Source organism: Anarrhichthys ocellatus, unplaced genomic scaffold, assembly GCF_004355925.1.
Source record: "Anarrhichthys ocellatus isolate YVR2014 unplaced genomic scaffold, GSC_Weel_1.0 scaffold6, whole genome shotgun sequence".
Classification (NCBI taxonomy): domain Eukaryota; kingdom Metazoa; phylum Chordata; class Actinopteri; order Perciformes; family Anarhichadidae; genus Anarrhichthys; species Anarrhichthys ocellatus.
This window is the reverse complement of record NW_022280036.1, coordinates 6832511-6847655: the sequence shown is the minus strand read 5'-3', so window position 1 is coordinate 6847655 and position 15145 is coordinate 6832511. Positions and strand designations below refer to the sequence as shown.

At 39.3% G+C, this 15145-nt stretch overlaps 1 protein-coding gene across 1 annotated transcript in view; it reads right to left on the bottom strand.

Annotated features, from left to right (window-relative positions):
* Positions 1–15145, bottom strand: part of spon1a (spondin 1a) — a 54495-nt gene that overhangs the window by 27160 nt on the left and 12190 nt on the right. Inside the window, exons 4-6 of the mRNA XM_031846309.1 lie at positions 13389–13462; positions 12800–12922; positions 5605–5753 (exon numbers count right to left, since the gene is read on the bottom strand). Of these exons, the coding sequence (XP_031702169.1) occupies positions 5605–5753; positions 12800–12922; positions 13389–13462 (346 nt within the window). The remainder of the gene's footprint in view (positions 1–5604; positions 5754–12799; positions 12923–13388; positions 13463–15145) is intronic.

The window sequence follows — 15145 nt, the reverse complement described above, 5'->3', positions numbered from 1 at the left end:
TTAGTAGGCCAGGAACTGAATGAAATGTGGGGGTTGAAAGACCAATTCTGAATGACATCAAGGTGAAGAGCTGTTTCATCTCCTTTTGTTTGATGAGAGATTGGATCTCAAAAAGGCATTACAAAACTTAATGATGCAAGAAAATAACTGAACCTAAATCATCCAGGCTTCTCTAATCTGTTTGCCTTATGCAGGTATGCGTGCCACAGGAGGCATGTGCAGAAAGAAGAAAGAATTCTCAGTGGCTCATTATCAAAATGTCAGCTCTTATATTTATTTTTACCGTTTGCTTAGACACAATTGCTTACAAGCAGCAATTTGCAGAATTTGACTCACTGTGTCAAAACTCTCCACAAAAGGTGAATAAGACACAACACTTGGAGATTAACATCTCACTTCTATGTCATAATGAAACTTTGCAATCAACACCTAACATTCCTCTTTCAAAATGGCATTTCTGCAACAAAATAATACAGACATGCACCATTTGATCATTACTCGATATACTTTATACAAAACACTGTTGTCTTGACCACCTTATATCTCTTTTTAATTTGTTTCTGTAAAAAAATTGTTCCAGTACAGTACATCTGCGCACATGTTGACCACAAAAATATAAAGGCTTCAGAAAATATGTATAAAGCTTATTTTCTTTGCCATTGCAGGTTTTTACGACAACAAAAAAAGCACAAAGAAAAGTACAATTACAGTACAGTAATCAAAACACTATGTTACTGTAACACACAATGCAATGGTAAACCAAAAAATAGTATTGTATGGGAAGGTGGATGGTTTTGGATCCAGCCTTCTGTAAGGTTCTAGCCACATCACCTAAGCCACATCACAAGCAAGGTAATCCCTGGTCCCCTTCCTTGTTCTCGTCCTCATCCTTCCCTCTCACGTCCTCTTCCTCTCGCTCTCACTGCCTCCGTGTTTGCAAAGATCGCACTAAAGAGGTGAGCTCACCTGAGGTCTATTTGTAGTGCTGAGCCTTAGGCCGATTGATGTTCAATTAGTCTATAAGTGATTTCATGTCGGTGTAGATTGCCGATTTCTGGTATTTATCAATGTTTCGTTCTTAAACATGTGTATCTAATGTAAGAAACAGTGTGTAATGTTTTGCAAAAAGTGTTTTTGTATTTTTGTTGCATTTGTTTAAGACATGGTAACAAAAGTTAAGGTTTTGATGCTTTTGTCTTAGCATTCACTTTTAGTGTGTAACGAATATATTTCTTTCCAAGATGTTTTGTTAAGTGTACCGTTGGTTAAACAATGACTAAAATGAAACCCAGTTAATATAAAATTACCTGAAAGCATTCCTCTGACAGAAATAACAAAAAAATGAATGACAGTAACAGTAGATTGGTATGATTAGATGAAATAAAGATCAATAGAGTAGACCATAAAGCTCTTCTCCCTGAGCATCTACTAAATAGTTTCATAATTTCTCCCGACATCAAAAACTCTGATAAGATGTATGACTGGTGAACCCTAATACAAGAGGTCATTAAAATGTGTGCCAAAAGACACATGGGGAATGCAGATTTGTGTGCTTTGAAACACGGTTGTGAAGTAATTCTCTGTACACAAAGAGAAACACACCTGCTTATTCAGCGAGAGTCATGGACCCCAAAGAACCTGTATATCTATTATTCTCTACCCACGCACCCGACTGCAGGCCTTCCACTTACAGATGGCAGACCTTACTGTTCTCACACAACTGAACTGCAAGATTATCATTTGAACCCTTGTAAAGTGCACAGAAAGAGGAGCAGAGGGACAACGATTAACAAATAGCTGATATTTTCTTGCATAATACCTTTTGTTATTTTGCTCATCATGCAAACTAAATGCGCAAAGCTCCTTGCAGACTGTGAAATATTTTTCATCAACCTGCCAATTTGACTGTGGTACGTAGCCAATGTCGTTACCATTATAAAACCTTTATATGAATTCTGTGCAGAAATATCCTTTATTGACTTCTGAGATTCAAAAAGGAATCAAGTGGCATTCCAGGAGTCACTTCAATGATCTATAAGTTTCATCTGCACTTGTACCCTTGTGAGAAAAGAAAAAAGGATGCCAGACAATATAATAAGGACCACAGCTGTATCAAGTGACACAGATCTGTATTTCCTGTCATTAATCTGTAATGTCTCTTTTTGCCTGATTTGCTTTGTCGCTACTCTGTGGCACAGCTGTGGAGCTCAGGATAATAGAGGATTCCGTTAGCGTCCGTACTGTGCAATAATGAAAAACGCCCCATGCTGCGAGAGGAAATAGGGGATTTCATAATTCGTCTGAGGCCTCTGCCCTGGTCGGTGGACCATGGAGAGAATCTCATTAAACTTCTCATTAGTGACACACTGAGCTTCTGTAATGACTAAATGCATATACAAATCACCTCAGACATGAAAGGAGGGACAACAACAACAACAGACCCAGACTGCATCCCTGTGCTGCCAAGTGCTCTGATAAGAGCATTTGTACTTGGCAAATGGAGCAGTATTACACATCTGTTTAAAAAGATCTGGGAGTTATTGAGGCTCAGGAGCTATAGCGGGTCATTCATCTAATCGGAGGATCTGCGGTTCGATCACCAGCTCCTTCAGATCGCATGTTGAAGTGTTCTTGGGTAAGATTCTGAGGCCCCAAATCGCTCCTTAAGGCTGTGCCATCAGTGTGTGTGAGTGAGCATTTATTTAGAATCTCATGAGTAGGTCAGAACATTTTATGAACCATGCATAAAATGTGAAGACTAGAAAGAAGTATAAATGCAAGTCCGTATACCATTCACCATCCCCCATTACATTCTGTAACTTACCAACTATAACTAGACATATCCCCTACCATCTCTGGTGGAAAGGTATCATAAATCAAAACAAAACGCCTTCTCGTCCACTGCATTGTAAATTTAGGCTGTTCATTTCAATATATATAGTCTTAAAAGGGCAGTAATGGTCTCACTTATAATCTCAGGCATTTTCAATCGGATGAGTGGCATGCTGTCATGATTGCTTATGTGCAATGCAGAGGGGCTGAGACTGTGTGGGTGTAGGCTGTTTTAGATCAGGCTCTTACATGCAATTACATGTTTATTACCATTCACATAGTAAGCACTGAGATGAACGGGCAAAGCAGCATGCTTGTATGGGATGGACAAATTAAATGTGTATTTCACATCCTTTAAATATACAAACTCTATCTTTTAAAATGGAAATTCTTAGAACAAATTACTATCGCTTCCAACTGTAGTATTGCAGTTTAATAAAGCTCTAATTCTAAAGATGCATCTATTCCCAGAGGACAGGAACAGGCACAACACATCTGATGAGCAGTAACAGCAAGACAGATGGTGCAGCACACTCTTGTCCAAACTCTAAAAGGGTGACGAACTCAGAAAGAAAATAAAGCCATCACACTGAATTGACATGAGCAAGATAAAAAATGGCTCGGTGTATGTGTGTATGTACATATGTTTGCACGGTCTGCATGCCTGATCGGCTCTGCAAATGAAACTTTGTATGAAGATTCTGATCAGTGCACCCCTTGGCTGGAGTGGAGCCTGGCTATGAATATCAATGTTGCATTCAGAGCTAGATGTTCCCCCTGACGCCACACCTGACACAAAAGAGGATCAGCTTTCTGTTTGTGTCAGCATTTACACAACACTGCATGGCTCAAAAGAGGGAGCCTCCTTCAACCAGCCTCCTCACCTCAAGGGGAATGCCAGACTACGTGTAATTTGTATAAAGGTGAATACAATGAACGTGTGCAGTAGTTGTCAAGGGAAACAAAAGATGTTTTAGCTTCCAAGTATCAAAGCAGGTGTGAACATCAATCACGAGAACCCAAATGTCATGTGAGACAAAAACACATGATAAAAGCTCAGTGCAATCACCTATTTACAGTAAGACCATATGTCCACTAACAAACACACATGAATGGTACTACTTAAGCCATGTACAGAGTACTGAAAAAGGCTGATTTCAAATATTTTTTTTCAGGCAGTGAGGAATAGCATGCAGCTTGCTAGTATCAGCCTAATCAAGGGTTTTATTGATCGTCTACATAATCATCACCCTCCATTCATGTGTCAGCCAGTCACACTTCAATTTTAGCAATTATTTTGGACAACCACAGCTTGAGCCATGCAACACCTGGAGATGATATTGTCGGTGGTGGTGAGGAAAATGCCTCATTTTGTTCTGGTTAATCACTTCACTATATCTGCTGTCATACTGTACAATCAAACTGTTGGATGTACTGTACATAACCCTCGACGCACCTATAGAAAGCAGAGGGTTGTCCCTCTTGGTTTATGTCACTGATCACTGGGTGGGCATGCATGATTGATTGTGTGGGTACATTCTCATTCTTCATGTGCTCCAGAAATAATCGCAATTAACAGCAAACCCAACAACATTCAGTCACAAATAACTAATAGAATGTATTCTTTTCATTACACTTACTGAACTGGTCAATCAAATCTAGTGCCACTTCACTCTCCCCTCTAACCTTAGAGGAAATGCTTCTCATGATCCAGGCTGACAGATGAGAATAATACAAAAAAGTGTGTTGTATTAGCCGTGGGAAGGCAGCAATGACACAGACACACCATTGCTCACAGTATGCACTCATTATCTGCTGTGCCACCAGGTCTTCATTATTAGCCAGTAATAAGCACTCTGCAGGACCATCTGCTCTGCCAGCACGGTTATTCCAAGAGTGAGAGAGAAAGCCATGGAGATGAAGGAAAGAATAAAGATATACCATGCTGTTTGTGGAAATAATAACAAGAAGAAAGGCCTAGGAGGGAGAAAGAACATAGGAGTGGAGTCCAAGAAATATATAAGAATTACAACTTAATATGTAAAAGGAAGGTAAAAGCTGTGGTAAAAGACTGTTCGAAAGTGAAAGTAGAGAAAAATGTCCCTTGGGCACAATAAGGGAGATGTTGAAATGGATTACTAATTAACACTGAGTTAATGACGGAAATATCAGCTACTTCCTGTGGATGCTGTCTCCAAAGCACCAACCCGTGAGCATTACGAGGGTCATGTCAAGCGCCAAAGTCTGATCAAAGATGAACTGATATATGAAGAATTGAATGCTGAGCCTTTTGTAGGAATGTATTATTGGCCTCATTTCATGACACACCAGGAAGTGATATTTCTTTCTAACTTCATCTTTCAACATCCAAACTAGGTCCGACAGCAGTACCCTTCCCCCAGATCCTGTGTATTGGTTGTGTACACAGTACATAGTAGTGGTAGAGTCAGGCTAAGAATAGCGTAGAAGCTTGAAAGCACTAATCAATCTCGACAACAATGTCAAAGCAATTCATTCTATGCTGAAGTCAGGTGTGCACACCCGAGAACATTCTCTGACAGCCCTGTAGTGTTGTGAAACTGACCTCTTACTCGTTTTGGAAAAAGCAACATTTTCCCAGAAAGAACAAAATAATGAACTCATCCTTTTGTTAAATACCTTGACTGTATATCTTGCAAAAATGGAGAGTGTGCATCATTGTTTTTTGTGGATCTTTTTCCATTGTTTATACACAACATCTACGGTGCATCATTCATCATCAGAGAATCTTACCTTCTGTCTGATCTCCTCCTCCATTTTGACAGGGGAACCCAGCTCAGCTACCTGTTTGACTCCATCGCTAGAAAAGCCACCATATTCCCACACCACATAGTTCTCAGAGTGGGAGGCCCCAATAATGGCTGACCAGTGATTGGCACGACCTGGTGGAATAAGACAAAAAAGCATTTCGTCAGTTGGACATCCCAGCCTGTTTCCAAAAGGTATATCTTAATCATTCAACTAGAAAATTTCGCAAGAAATTTTGACAGTGTGGCTTCTACTGCCCGAAGACGTCGCAATATATAGCTACACACCCAATGTTACCGGTAGTATCGTTGAGGTTCAATTGAGATATCGCTTTTCTCTTTTCTGCATTTTAGACTCATACTCTTGGATTCAATCTTGTATTTGTGATGGACAGTCCACAAATGGCTCCCGTCATTTCTGTACTGGACATATACATCTTTATTTCTCTAAAAATATCTAAGACCTGAATGACTGTATGATAGAGAGAGAGGAGAGAGAGAGAGAGTGAGACAGACAGACAGACAGACAGAGAGACAGGGAGACAGACAGAGAGAGACAGACACAGAGAGAGAGAGAGAGAGGGAAGACAGACAGGAGGTCCATGCTTCCATGTCATGTGTGTGCGTGTGTAGAGGGAGAGCGAGAGCGTGCCTGCGTGCGTGTGTGTAACTGGTTGCCATGGTGAGGACGCACCTGGTGTTAGAGGCAGACTGATTAAGAAACATTACAGTAATCAGTGATTTTGAACAAACCCCCTGCCTCCTTTTAACAAATTAGCAGGAGTCTGAGTGCCAAAATATGGATACCGTGAGAAAGATAAGACTCTGCCAAACACGCTGATCTGTTTTTTATGTTTGTGGTGTTAAAAATGTGAGCTCCAGAGCAATAGACAAAACTGGTACCGTCTGCTTTCTTTGAGAAATTAGTGGTGAGATTTAACATGGAGTCTAATGGAGCAGTTGGTTGGAGTTCATGTCGCTCTGCGGCTCTTTGAGCCAAATGTGTAAGTCCGTTGGATTCCATAGACACTTTACTGCGACCAGCACAACATTTCCAAGCTTTTTGGCCAAAATGGTGTATAAAGAGTAAAAATTGTGGGAGCTGGAGCAATTTGTTTGGAAAAATCACAGAAGATTTTCAAGCTCCGCTCCAATCTAACAGTTATGCTCTCACTCTAGCTCTTAACGAGCCGTGCAATACACACCCATTATAAAATCTGAAACATACCCAAAATTTTCCTGAAACTTAATCTGTGACTTCATGAAAACTGTGCTAGCTATCAAAATGTCCCTTTGGCTCAATAAAGTGCAGCGTTTTGTCTACGTTTTAAACTTTGAATCATGTTTCTACGTTAATGTACGGCTAGTCAATATGGGCCCAAAGTTAAGTGTTTTTTTAGCTCTCTTCACGCCGAAACCCCATTGAAGTGAATGGAGAAATTTTGCTCAGTTTTTGGGGATTTTCGGGAATTTTTGGGAAAACCGCTCGGCGAATCTCTCCGGAAAATAGATAGCACACTATTCTCGATCAAGCCGCACGTTTTGATGTATTTTTCACGCCGCTGTTGGCAACGCTGTGTGAGGAGAAGCGCGCCAAACTTAATTTTGCTCCATTTTTCGGGGTTTTCCGGGATTTTCGGGAAAACCGCTGGGCGAATCTCTCCGAAAAATATATTCCGCACTATTCCCGATCAGGCCGCACGTTTTGATGTATTTTTCACGCCGCTGTTGGCAACGCTGTGTGAGGAGAAGCGTGCCAAACTTTTGGATAAACCTGATTATTATTATTCAGTGTGGCTTTGTGGCACAAGGCAGTAAAACTGCCTGTGCCAAAGCACACTGTATATTATCCATCAGGCTTAATCATACTACTACTACTAATAATAATAATCAGGTTTTATTGACAGGCCAAACATCTTGTTTGGCGCATCATATATATTGACAAATGGATTTGTTTCAGTCTAAAACTGAATCCTTGTTTACTGCAAACCACCTACAATGTATTACTTGAATTTATAGCTACAGCTACATTATATATATATGCGATTCCTTTTTTATCCATTGTTAACTTTTTATTATCGAACTATTGTGTATTGTCAGCTACAGACTGTTATTGATTTTAGTTTATTACTATTGCATTTTGGTATGACCTTTTCCCTTAGGACACTCAGCCTGTACATTCTGGCAGGGGGACAGACAATGGAAATCAGCCTTGCGGCTGTAATTGGGTGCATTTACATTTTAATTTAAAGTGTTTATCAATGTACATTGTCCCTCTCGAACAAATAAAACTAAACTAAACTAAATTTTATGCTAGCTCATAATCCTTCCCTTGCATCTTTCTCTCTCACTCAGGGCAAAGGTGTATGGGCCCAAGTGACATGGGAAAAAGGAAAAGTGGAACTTTATTTCTGCCCCATACCTTTAAGCATAGATAAAATGCAGCAGTGCTAGTATATATATGATGATCCATCAGAGGTGACAGCACAGGCTAAAGCCACTTGAAGCGTATACAATTGAAGATGGTGGAAGCTAAAGCCCTGCCGTAACCCCCCCTATTGTTGTGTAAGGCATAGTAAGGCATTGAATACAGCTTTTCATCTAGTGTTGAGGTTTACTGGTCATTTTGGGGTATCCTTACTATCTCACTGTGGGCCATCAGTGGTCTAATATGTCTACCTTTACAGCACAGAAACTGGTTGTCTCATAATCCATCATTACCCTCTTACTGTCATACAAGTACTGACTAGTATCTTATTATATACATGGACCGAAATGACATCCAGCTACATCACCCTTAGAGGAAATGATGATGTCCGGATTAACATAAATATTAGTTTTTGTCCTTTTGTCCTCCATCCATAGTTTTGAAGACATAAACTTCAGTTGCTTTTGACAGCTACTCACCAAACTGAATGATTATTGTTGTTTTCTTTACATGACCAACTTCACCATTTGAATGAACACTATTATTTCAACTTATTCAGTCACGGTGAGGTTCACTCAGATAGGTCATAGGTCTGCCTCTCATCTTTATGCACTAAATACAGCCCTTACTCTGCTGTTCTGTAAATCACCCTTACTGCCTTCGGCTGGTTCCCAGTCTGAGTCTAAACAAGAGTAATCACTCTGATAATCTAATCTCTGTGTTTGCAGTATCCCTGTAATGACAAATTATGAAAACATAAACAGTTTTTTATAGGGCGTTGCAGGCATTGCTAATGTTATTGTGGGACCTTTCAAATAAGACATTTATTTTTATGACTTTTTACTTCTCCAAAATTGTTTTTTACTGAGATCTGGATAATAGATGTATGATTGTATCCCAGGAGAATGATTGCATCAGCTATCACACTACTAGTGTCCAGATTAGTGGACCGGCTGCTGTTTAAAGTCAGGAAGATTTAGACCCTGACCAACACATTTTGCAGTTCTCAAGAGAGAAAATACAATACGTGGGCTTAACATCACATAGTTAGCGATGGATAGAATGTTGGGACCCCTGTTTCATAAACGTCACACACATAACATGGCAAGCTATTCAAAGATGCACCTTATTTGATTAATGTTCAGTAAAACTTGATAATGTATGCCATAACCAGGAAGCTTGCATAACGGGACCATTCTGCACAATAAGTGTGAAGAACAGTATATAAAGTTCCAGCCACTGTTCCAGTTCCAAATAAATATATATTTTTTGATTGCAGCATTTGTTGGAGTGATTATTGCACATAGGTGGTGGGATGCTCACGAACAGACTCTATATTTTAAATCTAACAATGTTAATTCCAAAGGGCCATTGCCAAGTATCAGTAGTATGTTCAACATTAGTGTTGAGTAACTGGTGCAGTGTTGACCAGTAATGAGTGAAATTTGAACACTGACTTGGTTGATTTAATTGGACTCTACACAACTTTAAGCTATATTAACTACGGAAAGTATAAAATATGTAACAGTTTGTCAAATTAGAAAATAAATGAAAAAGCAAAGCTTGCACAGAGTCTTCAAACTCTTCTGGTGTCCCGGTGAAGGACTAACTGCCTGAGGAACTAGGACTAGCAATGTCAATAGCATCTCTTAGTGTCTGATCTGGATGTGTTTTTAACAGGGAAAGGTGCCCTTTTCTTATTGCTGCCAATGTTGTTATTGGTTTTTTTGTTAATGCTTTTATGCTCCAGGTGTATTTATCTGCCTTGCAGTTTATGGGGAAACATCTTGAGAGCTCCAACCTGAAAAGTGGTCAGCTGAAGGGAGTTTAGTGGTGACTGTTCATGCTCTGTTCCAGTTTGCAAAACTGGAGAGGGTTGGTGCCTTGCATGTTGCTACAGGATAAAAATGTAATATTTTAGGGAATTTCTTTGTCCTTCATTTGAGGCCTCTTAGTCTTTGTAAGTATGGAAGCAATGTTATAAAATAGCGATTACAAATGCAGTTTTTTTCCAATCATCCATATTTGTCTTGACTGTAAAGATTATTTCATTTCATTAGTTGTTTAATCTAATTTTTGATGGTTCTTTATGAAATTGTAAGGCTATTTGTTCCCCAAGCTTTCATAAATGTCTGACCCTGGCATGCAAGGAGTCATCACCAATAACCAAATAGCTTTAACGTAATGGCTTTGGTTCTCAGTTCTATATCCATCATCGGGTTATTTTGCCTTAGGTTGAGGCAGTATTAGTTTACTTCAAAGGTGGGTGTCATTTATCCTTTTTAATACAGTTTTAGTAGGCATTAGTACCAGTATTGAAGCTGACGACCATCTTCAATTTGTGGAAATGTTTTTCATAAGACACAAGGCAGAGAAATAGAGCAGTGGCAGGATGTGCTGAGCTGCAAAGTGTCTTTAAAAACCTGCCACAATTTGACACTCCTGTGTTGAGAATATGGAGCCTCATAAGGCTATAACTGAGCCCTTTGACCTGTCTCTACATGTTAATAGGACTCTCTGATACATGGCTCATTGCTGGACCTAAGAACAATACTGGCAGACTAAACAGAAAGAGACATTCAACAGACCCCTGATTATATCAGCGGTGGGCCACTGAAGGCCCAGGTATAAAATACACGGCCCGCCACTGGATTATATAGTGATGTACCTGGGAAAAGGTCAACACGAGTTTTGTGCAGCTGATGCAGACAGAGGTAAACTGTGCTTTCCAGCATCAGACATTTGACTTCAATGTTGTCCACGAAATGAAGGATTACACTGGACATACCTGTTGCCAATCAACTAATGTTCTGTGCATTGCGAGATGTCTGTAAACTAACAGACTTTGGACATGCTGTCCTATACAGAAGATGCAAAGTTGTAGTAATACATAGCTGCTTATTGTATTATTATATTGTTTATTTATAGGTGATCATGCACATGAATTTGATCAAATAGACGGCGATGTGGATGTTTTGATGTTTGGGGTTGAAGATCTTTCTCCTTGTGTTTGTGAATACATCATATGCCTCATATGCAATCATATGAAACCACTTCATACTCTGTCAAGGGGAAGAAGAAGGTGTTGGGCTAATTATACAGGAGATAGAAGGCAGCTGTTGTTTTGGTCTATATTATTTCAGGTTGAACTTCAATATATTGCTTCCCTTGTATAAGAGGGATTTTCCTGTGATAGGCTACTTTATTTAATCAATAAATCAATGTTAAACTCCTCTTCTCTCCACCACTCCCTTTTTCTCTCTCTATCTCCCACTAATCCCATGAAAAATCTTTGTTGACAACCAGGCCATTCTCCATCTCGATATACTCCCTATGTCCAAGCGAGCTGCTGGCGCATTGCTGCATGACTTACAATGGGGACAAAGGGGAGAAAGAAAATAGAACTGTCAAGGTTATCATGTCGGTAGTAAAAATAAAAACACTCTCGATGGCCTGTTTTACAGCAAATTCTAGGTCTGGAATGTGTGTCACCGTAATGGTCAAAGACTCCTAGACTTCAAGGGCATGTGCTAAAAATAGAATGACGACATCGGAAATTAGTAGCATATCTCAGGTAGCAAAAAATGCCTGAGTACTACTTGGACCAGAAAGGAAAAGTTAGACCAAGTTTACTTATAGCTATTATTTTTTCAATTGAAAGTATCATCAGAACTCAAATGGGGACAGATCATCATGCAATTACAGTATTGTATCAAGTGAATACTATTGTCCAGCACAAAATATGCACTGTATTATAATAACTGGTTACCTAGTGGCATGATGTGCTGAGCTGACTGAGGATATGACTTTGTGCAAGGAGAAATCGAACTGTAACACTTTATGAGTGAGGATGAAACAGACACTACACAGCTTGCCCTATCTTTAAGGTGTGTTTACGAATCAGTATGTGAGAGTGAGTCACACACCAACTACTCCCACCATAAGACAGTAAATTAAGGCTCCTTTCGATCTCAGGGTTTATCTTATTCCACTCTAATCAGTATACTGATCTGACCGGCGAGAGCCTGACTTAGACAAGAAAGCCATTGTAATCCTTTAGTCCATTCACATCCTGATGGTGTGGCTCAAGGTTATACACACATCACACTCAACCAAAGAGAGAGAGTTAACCACACACATCACTATTGAGATCCAGGTACTGGGGCTAAACCACCCATATGTTGGGAACGTATGATAGAGTATGGTGCTACAACAGAGCTGTCATTTTTTGTTATTGTCAGCAAATTGTATTAAAAGATCAAAATCATAGATTTGTCAGTTCATTTCTCATTATGTTTCGACTTCCCTTCCCGGTCTGTTTGCAATCGCCCCATAACCCATAACGTTCGCATTCAGAAAGGTTAAAGAATTACCTAAAAGTTGTAACTGTTCTTTTAAGCAAAGGTTACTCACACAGGAGCAAATAGTGCATTTGCTGGTGACTCATTTCAGCTGCAGGTGTGGTGAACTCTTGAGTAATAATAGCAGACAGATGCTGAAGGTGGAATCAATTGAAAATAAACTGCAAAACCCATGTTCATCGTAATGTTCACTGGAAAACAACAACGGTATATGGCATGCAGTCTATGGAACAAACTATAACAGCCTTTGGCAACATTGGGAATACTTACTAGCATCATTAATTCACTGCTGGTTTAAGGCTTTTCATGGGAAAAAAATAGAATATCAGCACACATTAAATATGTAATGGAGCTGAGGTCACATGACAAAGAGCAGATGAGTTTATGCTTACGTGGATAGTCTTTGGGATGAATCTTCTCTGACCAGTTCCCATAGAAGGTGACTCTGTACTTTGCTGTTCCACAGGCACAACAGTTGTTTAGAGGTTTATCTGTAACGTCTCCATACAGGGATTCTGTACAGTAATGAGGGGGAAAGTAAAAGATCAAGAGAGAGAAATACAGAAGACCATGAGATAGGTGTAGAGAGATTGCTCATTAGTATAAGGAGCAGATGAGAGTGGTGCTCGTCATAACAGGGGCTGGGTGGTTTAAGAACATGGGGAGCAGAAGGGAGGAAATGAGAAAGGGCATGAGAAAAGGGGAGGATATAGCATGGTTCCTTTGATTTGTTGCACAGTGTGACATCCAATAGTATGCAAAGTCAGGGGGTCACACTCATTTATAATCAGTCACATGCCAGAGCATAACAGCAGAGAGGACTGTCCCTGCATCAAAATCAAGAATGAAAGAAAATAGAGTAAAGAAGACAGAGACAAAAAAGAGACTGTAAGCGGGGTGGAAACAGAGTAATGGCAGGGAGATTGAAGGTATAGACATGCATGGCAAATGATTTATTCAATGTCAATAAAAGAAGCCTACCTTTCTCACACATTCGCTTGGTGAGTGAGCCTTCATCCTGGAAATAGATTATCCTCTTCTGCACAATGCTTGCCCTGCACAAAGCGAACAAAAAGAGATGGAGGCAGTGAGGAGTGAAGTTTGTTGGGACCAGCACCAAGTGCAAAAGTACGGGGAAAAGTGAAGTTTTAAAATTAAAGAGAAGCCAAAAGAAAGCAGGAAATGTGGAAAATCTTGGCTTTCAAGATGTGATGTGAAAGTCTGAACGGAGGATGGTCCAGGATGGAACAGGTGCAGAGTTATTCATAATCATCTTCCTGTTTTTTTCAGCAGACTTCTAAAAGCAGGTATCAGAGCCAGCAGGATAATTGCGAAATCAGGCTGTCTTTCAGATGGAGGAATTCAATGTCTCATATATATACCACAAAAGCATGCATCAGCATTAAGAAATTGAAAGGCTGATGAAAAACTGAAAGAGAAAGACGGCAACTAACAAAGTAATGTCTGCATTAAAAAAGTTTCTTCGGCACTATAAATACAATTCAGAGAAAGAAAAAAGACAAACTTCCTAGTAGGCTACTCACTGTGTTGATAAGAACTGATTGACTGGCCAACGGTAATGCTCCCCAAAATTAGAGGCCTGGCAGAGGGGAGCTTCTCTAGATTGAGCTGTCTTGAGAGGCTTGTTCCACTGGGTGGAGGGGAACACAGGTCTGAGAGGGGCCTTGACATGTAAATCAGCCATAGATAAACCCTTTCAGCAATCCAGAAGACTGAAAGAGAAAACGAGCCTCCAGGCACCATAACTTCCTTACAAACACCAGCCTGGTGTCCATGGGGATAAAACCCAACAATGATGTGCTGGATGGATGTGCTCCAGGTGGGCCGAGTCCAGCTGGACTGTTAGGATACCATTTAGTATCACACTAAGCTGAGCTGGGTTGTGTTCTATTGAGCTGAGCTGATTCGTCCCTGACAGCAAGAAAAACAGTGACTTGGGGTAAATAGATATTCAGTCACCCAAAAATGCTGTGCACTTCACATAATTTAATTCCCAGTTTTATTGACACATTTAAATGACATACTATACTTTGGCATTATGATGGCATACTATACAATTTATTTTTAATGGTATACTATACTATGATGTTTTTTACAAGATATTTTAATAATAATGTACTGTCAAACTATACTTTTACATTTTGGCTTATTATTTTATCACAGTTTCAGGACTTACTGCACTCTGAAATTTGAATGACATGCTATACTATTACATTCGTATTCTACAGCGTTAGGGTTATTGCAACTCTACACAGTCACACTTTAATGGCACACAATACGATGGCATTTTGATAACATACTAAACTATCACATTTTAATTACATACAATACTATGAAATATTAAGGACTGCTTTGGAAATAAGTATTTTTAGTAATGTTTTTAAGTAGATGTATTTTTATGACCTACTTTTGACCTACTATATACTATGACATGTTTATGGAGTATGTCATTTTAAGATATATATACTAGACTAAGAACATTTTTGTTATATTTTATGGCATGATGTAATATGACATTTTTAAGAATCTTTAATGGATTACACACCGTGACATTTTTTATGGCATACAGACATTTTTTAGTACAGACTATACCATAATATTTTAATGATATTTAATAGCACATTATAGTATGTCATTTTCGATTATGTTTTTTATTTGGAATACTTTTTTTTGATAAATACATTATGTTCTATCATCTCAAGTAAAATAATACTAAA